We start from the raw sequence: 14,546 nt of genomic DNA, 5'->3' as shown, positions 1-14,546 counted from the left end.
CCTAGGCAGCAGGCCCCCAAGGCCACCTTGAAGCCCCCAAGGTCAGGCACACCTGCCACACCAACTCCTGGGTACCTCCACCAAGGCCACACCCCTCACTGCCCTCAGAAGGCCTGAGCCAGCACCCTGGCCTTTCCGGCCACACACCTGCCTACCTGCCCAGCTGGGCTCTGAGCTCCTGAGGGCGCCCCTGAGCGGTCTCACCTGCTCTACACAGCCTGGCCGTAGTAGTGGGGGGAGGGGCAGCCCCACTTCTCTCCCGAAGGCCTCTCTCAGGTCCTGCATCTAAAACATACTCATCTGTCTCCCCAAGGCAGCACCTTTCCATCCCAGGCCCTAATCCCTCCTTCCTGAGCTCAGGGCCTGGGGTGGGGGTCTCTGCTGAACAGCTCAGCAGATGCCCTGCTCTCCTGGGACCACCCCAGTGCTGGCCTCCAGGCCAGATCCTGTGCTCTGGCCCCCTCTCTGACCTGAGAGGCCGCCTGGGTGGGTGGGGTGAGGGGGCTACCCGCTCTGTGAACCAGGCCTGCCATGACACCTCAGCAAGGCAGGCTTCCCAGAAGCCTAATTCCCAGAGCCTAATTCCTTTCTCTTATTCCCTTAATCTGTCATTTTTATCAGGCCGGGGAAGTGCGGCAGCAGTGAGAGGCCGATCAATCTCCACTTTACAGCTGACAGAATGGTGCTAATAACTTATTGATCTCAGCCACCTCGCTGCCATTGGCCTGGGCTCGGCAGCCCAACCCCTGCCCTGGGAGACGAGGTCCTCGCTGCTTGGTTGAAGGGTCCCCACCTCAGTGACCTGGCAGGACAGGTAGGGGGCACAACCAGCATGAGGGCCAGCCCCCAACAGCCTTGGGGCCTCAGGGCAGGAGGGCCACAACATCCAGCTGTGCTGGGCCTGGAAGTGGCTTTGGGCTGGGTCCACACCGCATCCTGCATACACCCCTTCTGGGTTTAGCAAAGAACCCGGCACCCTCACTTCCCTGAGTTCTGTTTCCCATTTTCCACAGTGGAACCTCCCCTTCCCCTTTCTCTTGGGGGATGAAGGCTCCCCTCTGTCTGGGGGAGGTGCTGCTGGAGGCAGAAGGGCCCACAGTGAGACTCAGCCCCGGGACTACAGTAAGATCCCGCCATGGAGATCTGGGGGCCCACCAGTCCCTGATGAGGGCCACACTCACTCATAGACCCACATACACAGTTGTAAGATGCCAGCACGGACCCCAGCTGAGCCCCTCACAGTCCTCCGCGGCCCTTCCTGTCTAGGATCCAGGGAAGGACCAGGGCCGGGGTTGTGGGAATAAGATTGACAAGCGGCTCCCGGAGAAGCAAGAGGAGGTGACGGCAGGCAAATGTCTCCACCCAAGGGCCCACAGGCACAAGTGGAAGCCAATGGGGGACTGCAGCCCCGAGGAGAGGGCAAACTCTGACAAAACCTGGGCACGGCGCACACATGTGACACTCCATGCAGAGCACCTGTGACCCCTGACACGCTTGTACGCCCATCTCAGCGTAAAGTGAGAGTGAGGACACAGGTGTGTGGCATGGTGACACCCAGACACGGGGTGTGAGCTGGGTGCGGGGCCACGCGAAGGCCCCAGGCATGCAGCCCCAGCTGGGAGCAGGGCACGCATGCACACTCGTGCTGTGTGCCGTGGGGAGGTCTCCATGTGTACGGGCAGCATGGGGAGGGCCTGCTGGCTTAGAATATCTCAATCACTGTGTGGCTCCCGCAGCTCCGCCCGATCGATGGGGCAATTAGATTTTATCAGCTGCCTGCTCAGCCGCCTCCAACAAGGCTCCAGAAGCAGCCCCCTCACACCCACCCCACAAAGGCCTTCCCAGGCACAGGCACGCCTGGGGGCACTAATGGGGGATGACCGTCTTCTTCCCGGCCTTTCTGAGAGCTGTAGCCACTGCCGGAAACTTCCCTGCCCGGGGTCCGTAGGACTGCAAGGGACCCCTGCCAGCTCCTCTTACCTCCCCTTTAGCCGAAGCTCAGCCATGCCCCATTCTCTGCAGCAAAGCCCTGTGGCCAAGTCCCCTCTGGCCTACTCCTCTGTTGGGGGAGGGGCGCGGTGTCCCCCAGCTGCCCCCTCCTTCTGAGCTCCTGTTGCCCCCAGGAGCCGTCCCTCTGAGATGACCCTCTGAGATGACCCCAGGAGCTTCTGAGCTAGCACTCTCCTGCCTCACCCCTGCAGAGATGCCCCCTCTCTTAGGCGATGGACCCCCTTCCTCCAGGCGCCTGTGCTCCATGGGGTCGGTGGGCACTTTCATGCATGTAGAGCGTGTCCCTGCCCTCAAGTGAGCCATTCACGATGTGCATTTCTGAGCCTCTGTGAGGCCTGCACATCCGTGACTGTCCTCCCGCTTCTGCTCCTATGGGAAGGGGGTGGCAGTGGCCTTGGCCACTCCAAGCCCACCCCAGAAGCAGCCACGGTGGAGCCACACTGCCTGTGCCTCCTGTCTGCCCAGCTGGCCGGGATTAACACAATTACCATCACATGGAGCCCCAGGGGACAGCCGGCCTTGCCACCTCCCGCCTCCGCTGGCCTCCCTGGCTGTCAGCCAAGGCTGCTGGGGGTGGCGGCATCCAGAGCTGCTGAGCAGAGACACTGGGAGGGCGGCAGGGCAGGCTGTCCCCAGGCTGAGCTGCAGTGGCCCTGGCAGCCCTGTTCTCTCCCCCCCACCCCCCCAGCTCCTCACCTGCAGCTCCCAGGCCGATCTCCACACCACCTCTCTGGAATTCACAGCGGCTCTGATGCTCGGGCATAACGAGGTGGCGGCTACGATGGACGCTGGATATGAGGGTGGGCAGGTCACTGTCCTGGCTGTTGTGAAGCAAGACAGCGAGGGTAAGACCCCAAGAGGCCGTGTGCCCAGTGCTGGGTACAGCAAATGCCTGACTGAGCTCGAGTGTGGGCACGCATAGAGCCTGAGGACAACACAGAAGTGCAAGGCCTCCTACACACCTCTCTGTGGCCTGTGACAGCACACATGTGGGCATCCCCACGGCCGGTCCCAGGGGAAACATCTAGTGGGTGTGACCTATCCAGTCCCACCCAAGACCACTAGGACCTGCCAAGTGTCTACCTGGCACGGGACCTTACACTCAGGCCCCACCATGGTCCCCAGGGAGGGTGTGTACAGAGCTCAGGAGCCCAGCTCAGTTTTGCCATGCTCTCCCCAGAGTGACCAGAGCAATCACCAGGCAAGGGGCGGGGGGGGGGGGGGGGGGGGCGGGGTCTGCTCATGAGAAGGTGCCCAGAGAGGACACTGTCATACATGCACATATCACTTATCTAGCACTTAACTACTGTGCTTCACTAAGGAAGTTGCACGCGCTCTTTCAACTAAAACTTGTAACCACTCACAGACCCTCAATTTCTTCAAATAAGGAAACCAAGATTCAGACCAAAGTCCTGCAGCCAATGAGGTGTGTGCGCACACAGGGACACATGTACACTCACACAAAGGGCCTAAAGAGCATGCACCTACAGACACACACAGACACACAGACATACAACATGAATGGGGAGCCTGGTCCTCCCGTGTGTTCAGGACACTCTGCTCTCCCCAAGGCTCCCAGCTAAGAGCCTCAGCCACCAGGCATGTGCGGGCCTGGAATAAGCATGTATTTAACTCTTTTGTTTCCTCATTTCTCTTCCTGCTAAATCAGCTCAATCCTACAGCACAGAGTCCCAGAGAAAACAAGGAGTGAGAAGATCTCAGTGCGACTGTGTGTGTAAATGGCCCCATTTGCTGTTGATGTTCTTGGCACGGGGAAGGGTCACCCGCCATCTCCCAGATACAGCCTAGAGCAACAGGAAGTCAAGACAGAACAGGAGAGGAGCAGGGAGGGCCCTTGGCGCCCCACCCTCCCCAGGACCATCGTTCCCTGGCCCACCTGTACCAGAGCAGCCTCCCAGCTGGGCCCCTGCTAGAGGGCCTCCACGGAGTGACCTGGGAACCGACCCTAAACCTCATTAAGTAGCCCCCAGCCCCCCTGGCCTGGGCGGCTGGAGTAGGCTAATCCAGGCTGGCCCCTAAGCAGATCAGTTTCAGCCCCCAAAGACTCCAGGGCTGGGCTCTAGAGCCTTCTGGGAGGCCCAGATGTGGGTTCTCTCCCCACCCCCACCACCTCTCCCAGGAGGAGAGAAGGGCCCCCCCACGCACACAGGAGTGCAGGTGGGGTGGGAGTAAGTACTTTATGGGATTAATTGGCAGCAATTCTCATCCCTCTATCATCCTCATCAATGCGAAGGTGTTGAGGAGAGAACTGCTGTCCTCAGCACTAGGGAGGGGGTGAGGGGGTGTCTCGAGACGCCTCCGAGTTCTCCCCTGAGGGTCCAATTCTGGTGTCCCCAGGGCTCCTACAGGAAGTGAACCAACTACCCGCAGACCGGATAGGTGAGGAAAGAGCCCATCAGTTTGTTCCCCATGAACCCTTAGTCCAGCACCCACACAGCGTCCTTGGACTGTACCCTCGCGCCCCCCCCCCCCCCCCCCCCCCCCACTATGGCCATCAGTTCTTTTACTGACAGGTCAGTTATTCAGGCACTCAGGTGCTGTGGCACGGTGGAAGTGAGGCCTAGTGGGAACCAGAACACTGCCGCCCACCCCACCTCTGCTCTCTGCCTTGGGGGTTTATCCCACAGGGCCCAAGACAGCCTGGAAAACATGTTCTGGTCATCTGGCCACTCACTGAACAAATATGCCAGGTTTTATATAAAGAACTACAAAGAAACAGCAGGCTGAAAATGCGTAAGCCTTGCATTTGGCATCCCAAGTACGAGGTTCCCGTGGCCATGGAAACACCCTCTGCTGCGTCCTGCTGTGCACAAGGGACAAAGCCCATGAGGGACTTGGGAGGCTCTCTGTGGCACCATGGAGTGGGGCTGTGTGTCAGAAGGTGAGGGGGAGAGCTTGAGTGACAGAAGGGGCTACACGGAGGAGGGTATGCTGGAGGATGAGGGAGAAGGGTCTTGCCCCTTGGAGCCCAACTCCCTCTGAGGGGCACCCTGGGCTCCTCCAGGCTCCCTCAGCGACCGTCATACCGTCCAGTCCTTGCCCATATCCTAGCCAACTCAGGGGCCTCAGGAGGGCAGGGACCATATCTTCTGCCTGCTGCCTGGGGTGCATGGCCCCTGAGGTGGGAGTTTCAAGCAGGCAGGCCAATGGATGGAGAGAGACAGACAAACGGAGAGTGAGAGATGAGGACGTTCGAGCAGACAGGCACTATCGAGTGGACGGATGCAGAGATCGAAAGGATGAGAATAGCAGAGGGACGAACGGACAGAGCCTAGAGAACAGACAGGAGACAAGGACAGACAGACAGACGGGGCCAAAAGGAGCCAGGAAGAGACAAAGACAGAGCCGGGGAGGGGGCAGTGTGAGGCAGCTGGGCTGTGTGCCTGGCCAGAGGCCGAGGGGCCGTATCAGCAGGGAGTGGGCGGATGGGCCGTAAGTCCTTTTGACCATGCTCTGCCCCTGCCCCCAGACTGCAATCTCCCCTCTGGTAAAATCCAGAAAGTCATCCCAGCCACCTCTGGGAGCTTGTGCAAGAGTGAAGGACCCCACATGCCCTTGGACTTGGCCCCTTACCAGGGGCCCCCTGCGTCTGGACACCTGGGACCTTCTCTCACTTTACAAGGCTGGGGTGGATGAGGAGGGGGCTGCAGGCAGGAGGAGTCATTCTAGGAATGCAGGAGCCTCCCTTGGGTTCCCTATAAGCTTCGCTGACAAATTTATCCTGTAGCTTCCCAAGTAAAAGGCTCATAAAATGTCATCAATGTTCATGACGGTTCATAAAAATGAACAGTTGAGTGGGCAACTTCAGAATGAGGTGGAAATAAGTTTGAAGGTGTTTTCGTTGTAATCCGGCTCTAGGACCCAAACATTTTCAGAGATGTAACTAAGAACACATATGGCACAGGGCCAGGCTGGGGGTGGGGAGTGCAAGCCCCTAAGCTGCTGGGCTGGCCCCTTCCTGTGTCCTCCCTGGAAGCCCCAGGGTAAGACTTGACCCCGCTGACCAGAAACCACAGCCTGGGCTGCATCCACAGACTGACCATCCTCTGCCCCTCTGGAACCTGGAACTTGGGCCTTCTCAATGTCCCCCAACCTCCTCATCAGGTCCCCTCATTTTCTCTCCTTACTGAGTCTTGGGTTTGCAGCCCCCCTGCCCTCCACCCTGCTTCTACAGCCTGCAGTGCCGTGTACTGGAGCAAACCTCCAACCTCCTGGGCAGGGCCTCCAAGAAGGACCCCATCGAAACACTCCGTCAGTCCTCTGCTCAAGAACTTCTGGTGGCTCCTCACTGCCTGGAGGACCCTGTCCTACAGCCTCAGCATCCAAAGTTCTTTAGCATTCAATTGAGTCAGAGCTGCCAGTTCCCCCCAAGCCCCCACCCCCATCCCACACATCCCCTTGCCTTGTTCTTCCATACCTTTGCAGACTTCCTCTTTCCCTAGTAAACGCCTATGCATCCTGTAAGATCCCATGTACACACCACCATTCTCACCTCCTGGTGGGTCTTTGGGAGGGTGAGAGGGAGAGGTCACGGCCTCACCTTTGGGCAGATCGACTCAAATGGCCAGTCCCATGTGGGAAGGGGAGTGCACTCTGGCTCCAGGATTGGGCTGCCCAGCACCCATGCCTGTGCTGCTGTCAAGGCCCGGGCACAAGTCGACAGACAGACCACAGGGTAAGGAGGGGAGGAAGGGAGGGAGCTAGAGAGATCTAGCAGCAGACCCAGGGGACATGGGGCAACAGGTCTCCGTCCTGCCCATGCACAGGGTATGGGGAGAAGCCTGGCCCAGACCCGAACCCTACCTGCAGGACGTCTCTCGGAAGGAGATGTTCACGTCCCAGTGGGTGTGGACTCTGCAAGGAGAGAAGCAGAGGGTCAAAGTGGCCTCTAGGACCTAGTACGTGAACAGCAGGGCATGGGTATGGCATAGCCCTCATCTGCCCCAGAGCGCTGGCCCCAAGGGAACTGGGCTGGCTCAGCTTTGTCTCCTGTGCCGTCTGGTACCAGCTCAACCAGCCGGTGGCTGACATCAGGGTAGAAGCATGGGGTGGGAGCCAGTTCCTGGTCTCACGGAACAAAGAAACTGGGAAGGACGGAATCGAGGCTGCCATACCTCTGCCTCTTGGTGCAGTGAACCCAGAAGAGCTGCCACGTTGTGCAGAGGGGGCAGGGCAGCCTAAGGCTTCTTCTGCCCAGCAGCCATATGACTGAACCCAAACTGCTTGTTGTTAGAGCTGCTTCGGCCAGGCTGGAACTAGGGCACGGAGCAAGCCCCCTGACTGCCGCTAGCACCAATGGTTCAGTGTCAGCCCAGGTGGGTGCAGCTCCCTGGGTCCCAGGTGCTACCAGTCCGCCTCTTGAAAGTGAGCACCGCACCCCGTAGGTAGGAGGGATGCCAGAACAACAGTACGACAGTCAAGTAAGGAAACAGCTCTGCCCTGTGCCTGTGTCCTCACCCACAGCAGTGCTCCCAGAAAGACCCTCAGGCTGAAGGAGGGTGGTTGGAAGCCTGTGTGGGCGTGTCAACTTAGCCAGCGGGGGTATGGGGGCTGGGAAGTGGGGGTGTTGGGGGTTTGGGAGGGTTATTTGAGGGTAGGAGAAATTGGAACATGTTAAAAGACTAGGCGAGAAGAGAAAAGGCCTCGAGGATCTGGGGATGTGTGACATGTGCTGGATGGACAGACAGATGGACAGACAGACAGATGGAGGGATGAAGAGGTGAGTGGACAGAGGGAGGTGCCTCTGCCAGGAGGGGAGAGGGTGGGAAGTCAGGAATAGTGACCCTCAAGGCTGGAAGGGACGGTGAGAAGCCAGGGGAGCCGCTGCTTGCCAAGGAGAATGAGCACGAGCGTTTTAGGGGCTGCTCCCAGAGAGGGGCTGCTCAGCCTCCTCCTCTCTGCCTGGCTGTGGTGGCGCCAGGCCATCCCTTCCTGGGTCTCCCTGACTGCCCTCCTCCTAGAGCCGCTGGCCCAGCCTCCTTCCTCCCCCCCACAGAACCACGTCGGCCCCTCCCTCCGGGTGGGTTCTCACTACGGTCCCGTGGCATGGAGGAGTTCAGGCTATTTCAGCTTCGGCAGATACCAAGACAAGAAAATCCAAACTTGGGCCCTGTCCTGAGGTCCAAGGGCCCTCACCCTGGCCTGGCTTTCAGCTGCCTGGAGGCCCCAGTCTTGATGTCCCTCCCTCACCACCACAGCCGGAGCCCATGTGCCCTCCCCACCCGGTCATCGGTAAAAGTACCTTCTCTTCATGATACGGACATGTGGGGTGTCCTCCTGCTTCAAGCCTGGCCGCTGCCCGTAGGCGGGGCCATTCCCATCGCTGTCACCATCACTGGCTGAGAAGCTGGTGGTCAGCTCCTTCTTTAGGACCCGCGCAGTGGGGAGGGCAACCGTCCTCTTGTCTGCCAGCCGCCCCCGGTTCTGGGAAGGGAGGGAGCAGAGGAAGGTTAGGCTAAATCAGGACCCTCAGCCTCCTGGGCAGCTTGCACCCCAGGCCCAACCTTCGGGCAGGGCCCGGGTGACAGAAGCCCTCACAGCAACCACTAAGATCAAATAGGGACCATCAAAGGCCCTGCTAAGGTGCTTCTAGCCTGCAGTGCAGGCCCCAGCGTCCACATGAGCCCCGGTGGCCACAGGCGAAGACAGGAGCAGAGAGCTGAGGCCTGGGTCAGCGACCCCTCCAGACCACCTTCCTTGCTCCATGCCACCCTGGAGGGGGGTGAGGCGAAGGGCTGTGGGCCCTGGCCAGGCTGCTCGTGACACATGCCTTGTCCAGACTCCATACTCCAGCCTCGCCCCCTCCACAGGCGATCGGCCCGAGTGTGGGGATGTCCACCTGGAGGCCAGCCCCAGCTTTCCTGGCGCCAGGGAGCCCCAAGAGGCCGTGAGAGCCCCCACAGCAGAGGTCTGTGTTCTGCCACTTGTTCAATGTGCCGTTACCACTGTCTGCATGTGTTTGCCGGACAATCCCACACAGCTCCCGTGTGAACCCCCAACCGATGCCGGGTCCTTTTTCTGTTCTGCTAGTGCCATGCCAGGTCCAGTTCAAGGGCAGTGTGAAGCCTGAGTCTGGGGCCTGAGCCTGCTGACCCCTTGCAAACTGCAGTCCTGGGGTTCGCAGGTCACCTGGTGGGGAGGCCTTACCAGCCCAGACCCTTTGACCCAGCCTCTGGGGGCCCAGCCTCTCCCCTGCCCCTCTCGGGGCCCAGCCTCTGGGTCAGAAACAGAGATTCAGTATCTCTCACAATACCTACTTCTCCCCACCCGGCCCCCATGTTGCGAGTATGTGGATGCATGTGTGTGCCGTACGCTGGGAGATCAGAGCAGGAGGCATTTGCACAGACGTGGAGGCCAGTCCGCACTGAGCTTGTCCACGCTGAGCATGCTCACACACCAGCGGGACAGGCAAGGTCCCTATATACCACCGCTCCCTCCAGTGTCTTTAGGTCCTGCCGCCCCAGTGGAAGAAAAAAGTTATTGATTATTTTCTGGTGGGCAGGAAGCTTTTTCTTATTTAATAACGGGTTGCTGTTTCCGGGAGGTGGCAGGGACCTTGGGATTATCTAATTCTCTCTCATCCTTTCAGTTACTGAGGCCTCCTCAGACACCCTCTTCCCTGTTGCCAGGACAATGCCACCATACCCGGGGGCCCGAGGAGGAAGGTGTGAAGGAGGGTCTTGCCTCACCAGTGTCATCCTGGACCTAATGGACAGCTGTGCAGCCACCACAGTAGTCCTGTCCTCCAGAGTCCTTCTCTTCAGACCCAGCCCACTCAAGTCTCTTCTCTTCAGACCCAGCCCACTCAAGCTCCAGATTTGGGCTGTGGTGCCGAGAGCCAGGGAGCCCTGGTCTTCTCCCCCTCCTCAACTGGGTCTGGGGACCACAATTAGCCCCGTCCCCAGACTCCAGGAGCCAGTCTCCATAAGCCAGCCCTTATGAATCCATTTGGGACACCCTCATGTTCCTCTCTGCAACACACTCAATGAGATATACGGGACAGCATTGGGGTGGGTGGGGCAGTGGAGTCTGAGGGTAGGCCTGAAAGATGAAAGGGCCTGCTTTGTGGCCCCTTCTGAGACCCTGGCCTTGGCCCTGTGCTCTATTGGAAATAGCAGAGAGTGGGTGAGGCTGTAGGTGTGACCGCCTGTCTGGTCCCCGCGCCTCTCTGTGCCAGCTAGTGGGCTCCAGGGGGAAGTGTTTTCAACAGCCCCTGGCCTGGCTGAAGTGTGCACTGCTGGGAAGTCCCCTCAGCCCTGCCCTTCTCTAGCCTATTGTAGCCCAAGCACCTGGACCTCCTCTCCTTTCTGCTTTAGTTAAACTATTCCCTCGAGAAGAAAAGGAAATGCACTTCCCTCTGCTTCTCATCTGTAAGACAAGGAAGAGGAGAGGGAAATGACAGCAGTAAGACTGCCTCCTGGGACGGAGCCTGACCAGCTGTGCTGGCCTGGAGTGGCTCCTGTGAAGGGGAACTGAGGAAGAGGGACCAGGGCCCCAGCCAAGGACAGAGAACATACGTGCCTCCCAGGCACACCCAAGACCTCAACCCGTGCTCAGCAGCACAGATTTGAAAGCTGGGTGCCCAGCCTCTGCCCCTCGCCAAGCACTGGCCCCTCAGAGTGCAAGCGTGGGTGCATGAAAGCCAGCTTGCATGGCTGCACGATTCCTGCGCCACATGCACACCCACATTCTGCCCCTGGAGTATCTGTGGCTCTGAAGTGTGTACGTACCTTTGGGCCTGGCTGTGGGGGGGTGTAGAGCAAGACAGTCTCTATGTGGCTAAGGTGGATGCTAGAAAGACAAGGAAGTCTGTGGAGCTCCTTCCTAAGGGTGAGGTACAGCGACAGGCTTGGGAGGGACCAGGTTCAGGAGAAGCAGGCCCAGGTCTGAGGCATCCCTCCTGTAGGGCAGTGACCTGGGAGCCCCAGACAAGTAGGCAGTTCTAGGCTGGGCCTCATCCCTGCCCGACCTACCCACCCACCCTGCCCCCAATCCAAGCAGTGTCCTGGGGAAACTGATACTGGGCTCAGGCCACCTGTACCCCACACTCTTGGGAGAGATCTCTGGAAGAGTGGGTTGGGAGAGGCTGGTCCCCTCCGACCCAAAGAGAAACTCCAGGCCAGCCTGGAAGGTGCCCAGAGGACTCTTCTCCAGTACCAGCTCCTTGGAAAGGTGCATATGTGGGGAAGGAACTCAGTCTCTTGCCTCAGGCAGGAACCGTGGTGGTGGGCAGGAGGCCGGCTGCCTGTGCAACAGACTCTGGCGATAAGCCCGTGTCAGGCACGTGAGTGGGACAGGTACACAGGGGAGGTGTGGCCGTATCCCCCTTCCCCTGTCCAATCTGTGCATCTGATCTGGTGTCTGTCTTCACAGGGGTGTCTGTGGCTTCCCAGCTCGCCCAGCTTAGCTACCTCCGGGGTCCACAAGGGAACCAAGACGTCCCTTTCTCCTTCCTACTTCTAGCCCAAAGCAAAGAAGCCGAAGGTGGGTGTCTTGGGTCCTCTCTCACCACCTCCTGTGAGAGGGTGCTGCTGATGGTGCCAGGAACAGCGGCGTAACCCTAACTGCCACCAAGGGCCAGGGCCCTAAGTGGCTCTCCCCCAGAAGCTCAAAACTGGTTCCTCTCAAGAGACAATTTCCTCTTCAGATCAACCCTCCAACTACCGCTGCCTGGAGGACATGTGACATGGAAGACAGTGCTTCAGGGGCAGGCACAGCACCCCGATCTCTGCTGCTCCCCTAGGCCAATGAGGGGGTCGTATATGTCTGCGCTGGGTTGGGGACCCCACATCAGCCTCCAACCCCAGTTCTTGACACTAAAGGCCCACACTGCTCAGATTCTGCCCCTAATTGGGTTGTATCTTCAGACTCTCCTGGACATCCAGAGCCTTGCCCAGCAGGGGTCTAGCTCTTGGCATCCCAGAGACACATGTTAGTCACAGCTAAGCTGTGACCACCCCAGAATGCACATCCAGGCCAGCCAACACTGTTACATCCCAGAACAAGTTTTACCCCGGGACCAGCCTCTTTCCCAACCTGGGCCAGCTGACACAGTGGGACCCCCCCCCCCCCCCGACATGTGACAGGGCAGGATCCCCAGGCCACAGCTGGATGACATGCCCAGGGAGGACACCTTCACACCCTGTCCCCAGGACCTCAGGAGAAGCAGCTCCAAGGCTCCCCAAGGAGTGGCTCCAAGATAGGCGTGATCAGGCCCTGCATCCAAAGGGGAGAGGGCTCCCCCAGGATTCCCACCCAAAGCAAAGTCTCCCCTGTTTGCTCTTCAGGGGCTCCCTCCTGCACACTGGCACGGACTCTGGATCCTAGAAAACAGGCACAAGCTCTGCAGGGGAGAAAGAAGATCCCAAAGCCCCAACTTTTCTCCCACATCTCACCACTGGGGAGGATATTCGACAGCCTGGACAGTCGCAGATCGGAGGGTGCACCTGCAGAATCCCCTTGGACATAAGCGTCTTCAGACTTTTTCCTGTGAGGAGGGCCGAGGCAGAACCGGTGAGAGAGCAGGGCTGGGCACAGGTAGAGTCGACTCACGCAGGAACGCTTTCGGGGCGCAGTAAACTGCGAGGCCCGCTCCCCCTCCCCGCACGTGTGTGAACAACCACCTCAGGCCAACTTCCGAACCCACCCCGAGGCCCTGCCGCCCACCCCACCCTCGCGGACGCCACGGGGATCTGCGGAGCTCAGAAACTCTAGTTCCCGGCGAGCGCCCTCCCCTGACCAAAAGCCGCCTCCTCCCCGCCCCCTGCGTCCTAACCCTCTCCAAGCCTGTCTGCGGGGACTGGGAACCGGGCCCAGGAAGGTCGATCCAGCGCGCAGGTGAACGGCGCCGCCAGGACCCGGGACCGCGCGTGACCCCGCAGCGGGAAGAGGGCAGCCACAGCTGAGCCGCGAACCCCAAAGCCCAGCGCGACCGGGTCCCTAACTTTCTAACGACCCCCGACCCCCGCGCCTGGCGCTCACCGCGCCTCCCCTGCTTGCCTGCTCAGGCGCCCGCACCTCGCGCGCTCGGAGCCAGACTCCTGAATTCTCCAAGCAGGCTGCTACCAGCCCCGCTGCCTTTCCAGCTCCGCGCGCGCCCCCGCCCCGACGCGCGCCCCCGCGGCCCCCACCTGCCTGCGCCACCCACACACCTTCCCCTTCCCTCCACCAAGTCCCACCGGCAGCCCGGCCGCATGTGTGTCCCTCGACTCCCGCCGGATCCTGGGGGCTCACCGACCAGGGAGGGAAGTGTGTCCCGCCCAGCCGGTCTCCCGCAATTTCCCGAGTTCCCGTAAACTTCCCCTGAGCCACAATGCCCAGGAATCCCGCAAAGACCTTCCGAGTGGGAGGAGGGGCCGGCTTGCGTGCAGTTGGGAGCCCAGAGCACCGCGGCCCAAGCTGGGGTGACGGTGGAGGCCGAGGGAGCTCTGCCTCGGTCCACCAAGGCGACCGTGCTGCGGAGGTGGGGGGGGGGGGGGGGGGAGGGGGCGCCGGGGGTGGGAGGGCTGGCGGGGGAGTGTCCCTGCTGCAGCCCCGGAGCCGCAGCGCCCTCTCTGGGCGGAGACGGAGTCTCCCAGGTGGCAGAATGAGGGGGTCCCGACCCAGGGGTCCTCGGGGAGCGTAGAGGAGGGACGGTGGCGGCCGCACCTTTGTGGCGGATGCTGCGCTTCCAGTCCTTGGCCGTCTCCCGGCCGCTGACGAACTGGAACTCGTTGGGTGTGAGCCACTCCCCGCGGTGGCGGATGGACGGACCTTTGCTGCCCTGGCAGAGTTTGCGCACGTAAAGTAGCGCGCGGTTGGCGCCGCACTCCACCTCGATGCACGGCTCGCCGTTGTCGAGCAGCGGCTGGAAATCCGGTGCTGCGGCCGCAGTGGCGGAGAAGCGCTCGAGGGCCAGGGGGTCCCGGGGCAGGTGGAGGTACGGGGCGGCCTCGTGTAGGCTCAGGTAGGCGCGCGGCGAGCGGAGTGACGGAGCCAACAGCGCCTCGTAGCCGGCGGTCGCGGCGGGTAGCGAGGCGGCCGGGGGCAGGGCGGCCGAGGCTGGCAGTGGTGTCAGGTAGCCTGGGAGCGGCGGCAGTGGTAGTGCGGCCAGGGTCGGACGGAAGGCGGCCAGAGCCAGGGCCAGGTCCTCGCGGCCTGGGAGCTCCTTCTTGACCGCCGGCATGGCGGGCCGGTGGCCCTGCAGCCCGGCTCTCCGCCGCCGGCGCAACTTGCTTGGGCCCGGGCTGGAGTTGGAGCTCGAGGGCCGGGGGCCCAGGAGTCGCCTGGCCGCGCGCCCGCCCTATCCGCTACTGCACCCCAGCACCTGCCGCCGCGCCGCCCGCCGGGCCACCTCGGACCGCTTCCCGGCCGGCTGGCGGGGCCTCGGCTGCCCGAGTCATGGTGCCGCGGGAGCTGCTATCGATCTCCTATCGCGCTCCGGAGCGCCAGGGCTCCACAGGGCGCCGGGCCACCTGCGCCCGCGCCCCGTGAGGCGGCCCCGCGCCCCGCTCGCCGGACTGCCCGCGGGGCCCAGC

General features: G+C 61.2%; 1 protein-coding gene and 1 long non-coding RNA gene across 8 annotated transcripts in view; one reads left to right on the top strand and one right to left on the bottom strand.

Moving 5' to 3' along the window:
- The window catches only part of LOC122227000, an 8,053-nt gene extending 3,569 nt beyond the window's left edge, over positions 1-4,484 (top strand). For both annotated transcript variants that reach the window (XR_006205839.1, XR_006205838.1), the window contains 4 exons: positions 622-814; positions 1,368-1,535; positions 2,699-2,855; positions 3,680-4,484. This is a non-coding gene — a long non-coding RNA (uncharacterized LOC122227000). The remainder of the gene's footprint in view (positions 1-621; positions 815-1,367; positions 1,536-2,698; positions 2,856-3,679) is intronic.
- SAMD11 (sterile alpha motif domain containing 11) overlaps positions 1-14,546 on the bottom strand; it is a 22,604-nt gene extending 8,058 nt beyond the window's left edge. For 3 of the 6 annotated variants that reach the window (XM_042951092.1, XM_042951096.1, XM_042951097.1), the window contains exons 1-5: positions 13,678-14,546; positions 12,426-12,517; positions 8,273-8,454; positions 6,835-6,885; positions 2,707-2,831 (exon numbers count right to left, since the gene is read on the bottom strand). In XM_042951092.1, coding sequence (XP_042807026.1) covers positions 2,707-2,831; positions 6,835-6,885; positions 8,273-8,454; positions 12,426-12,517; positions 13,678-14,194 — 967 coding nt within the window. In that variant the 5' untranslated portion in view covers positions 14,195-14,546. Of the gene's footprint in view, positions 1-2,706; positions 2,832-6,834; positions 6,886-8,272; positions 8,455-12,425; positions 12,518-13,208; positions 13,416-13,677 lie in introns of those variants that run through there. The other 3 variants (XM_042951094.1, XM_042951095.1, XM_042951098.1) reach the window with 3 other exon arrangements.

This window comes from Panthera leo, chromosome C1, assembly GCF_018350215.1.
Source record: "Panthera leo isolate Ple1 chromosome C1, P.leo_Ple1_pat1.1, whole genome shotgun sequence".
In the NCBI taxonomy this organism is placed as follows: domain Eukaryota; kingdom Metazoa; phylum Chordata; class Mammalia; order Carnivora; family Felidae; genus Panthera; species Panthera leo.
This window is presented reverse-complemented; position numbering and strand designations above follow the sequence as displayed.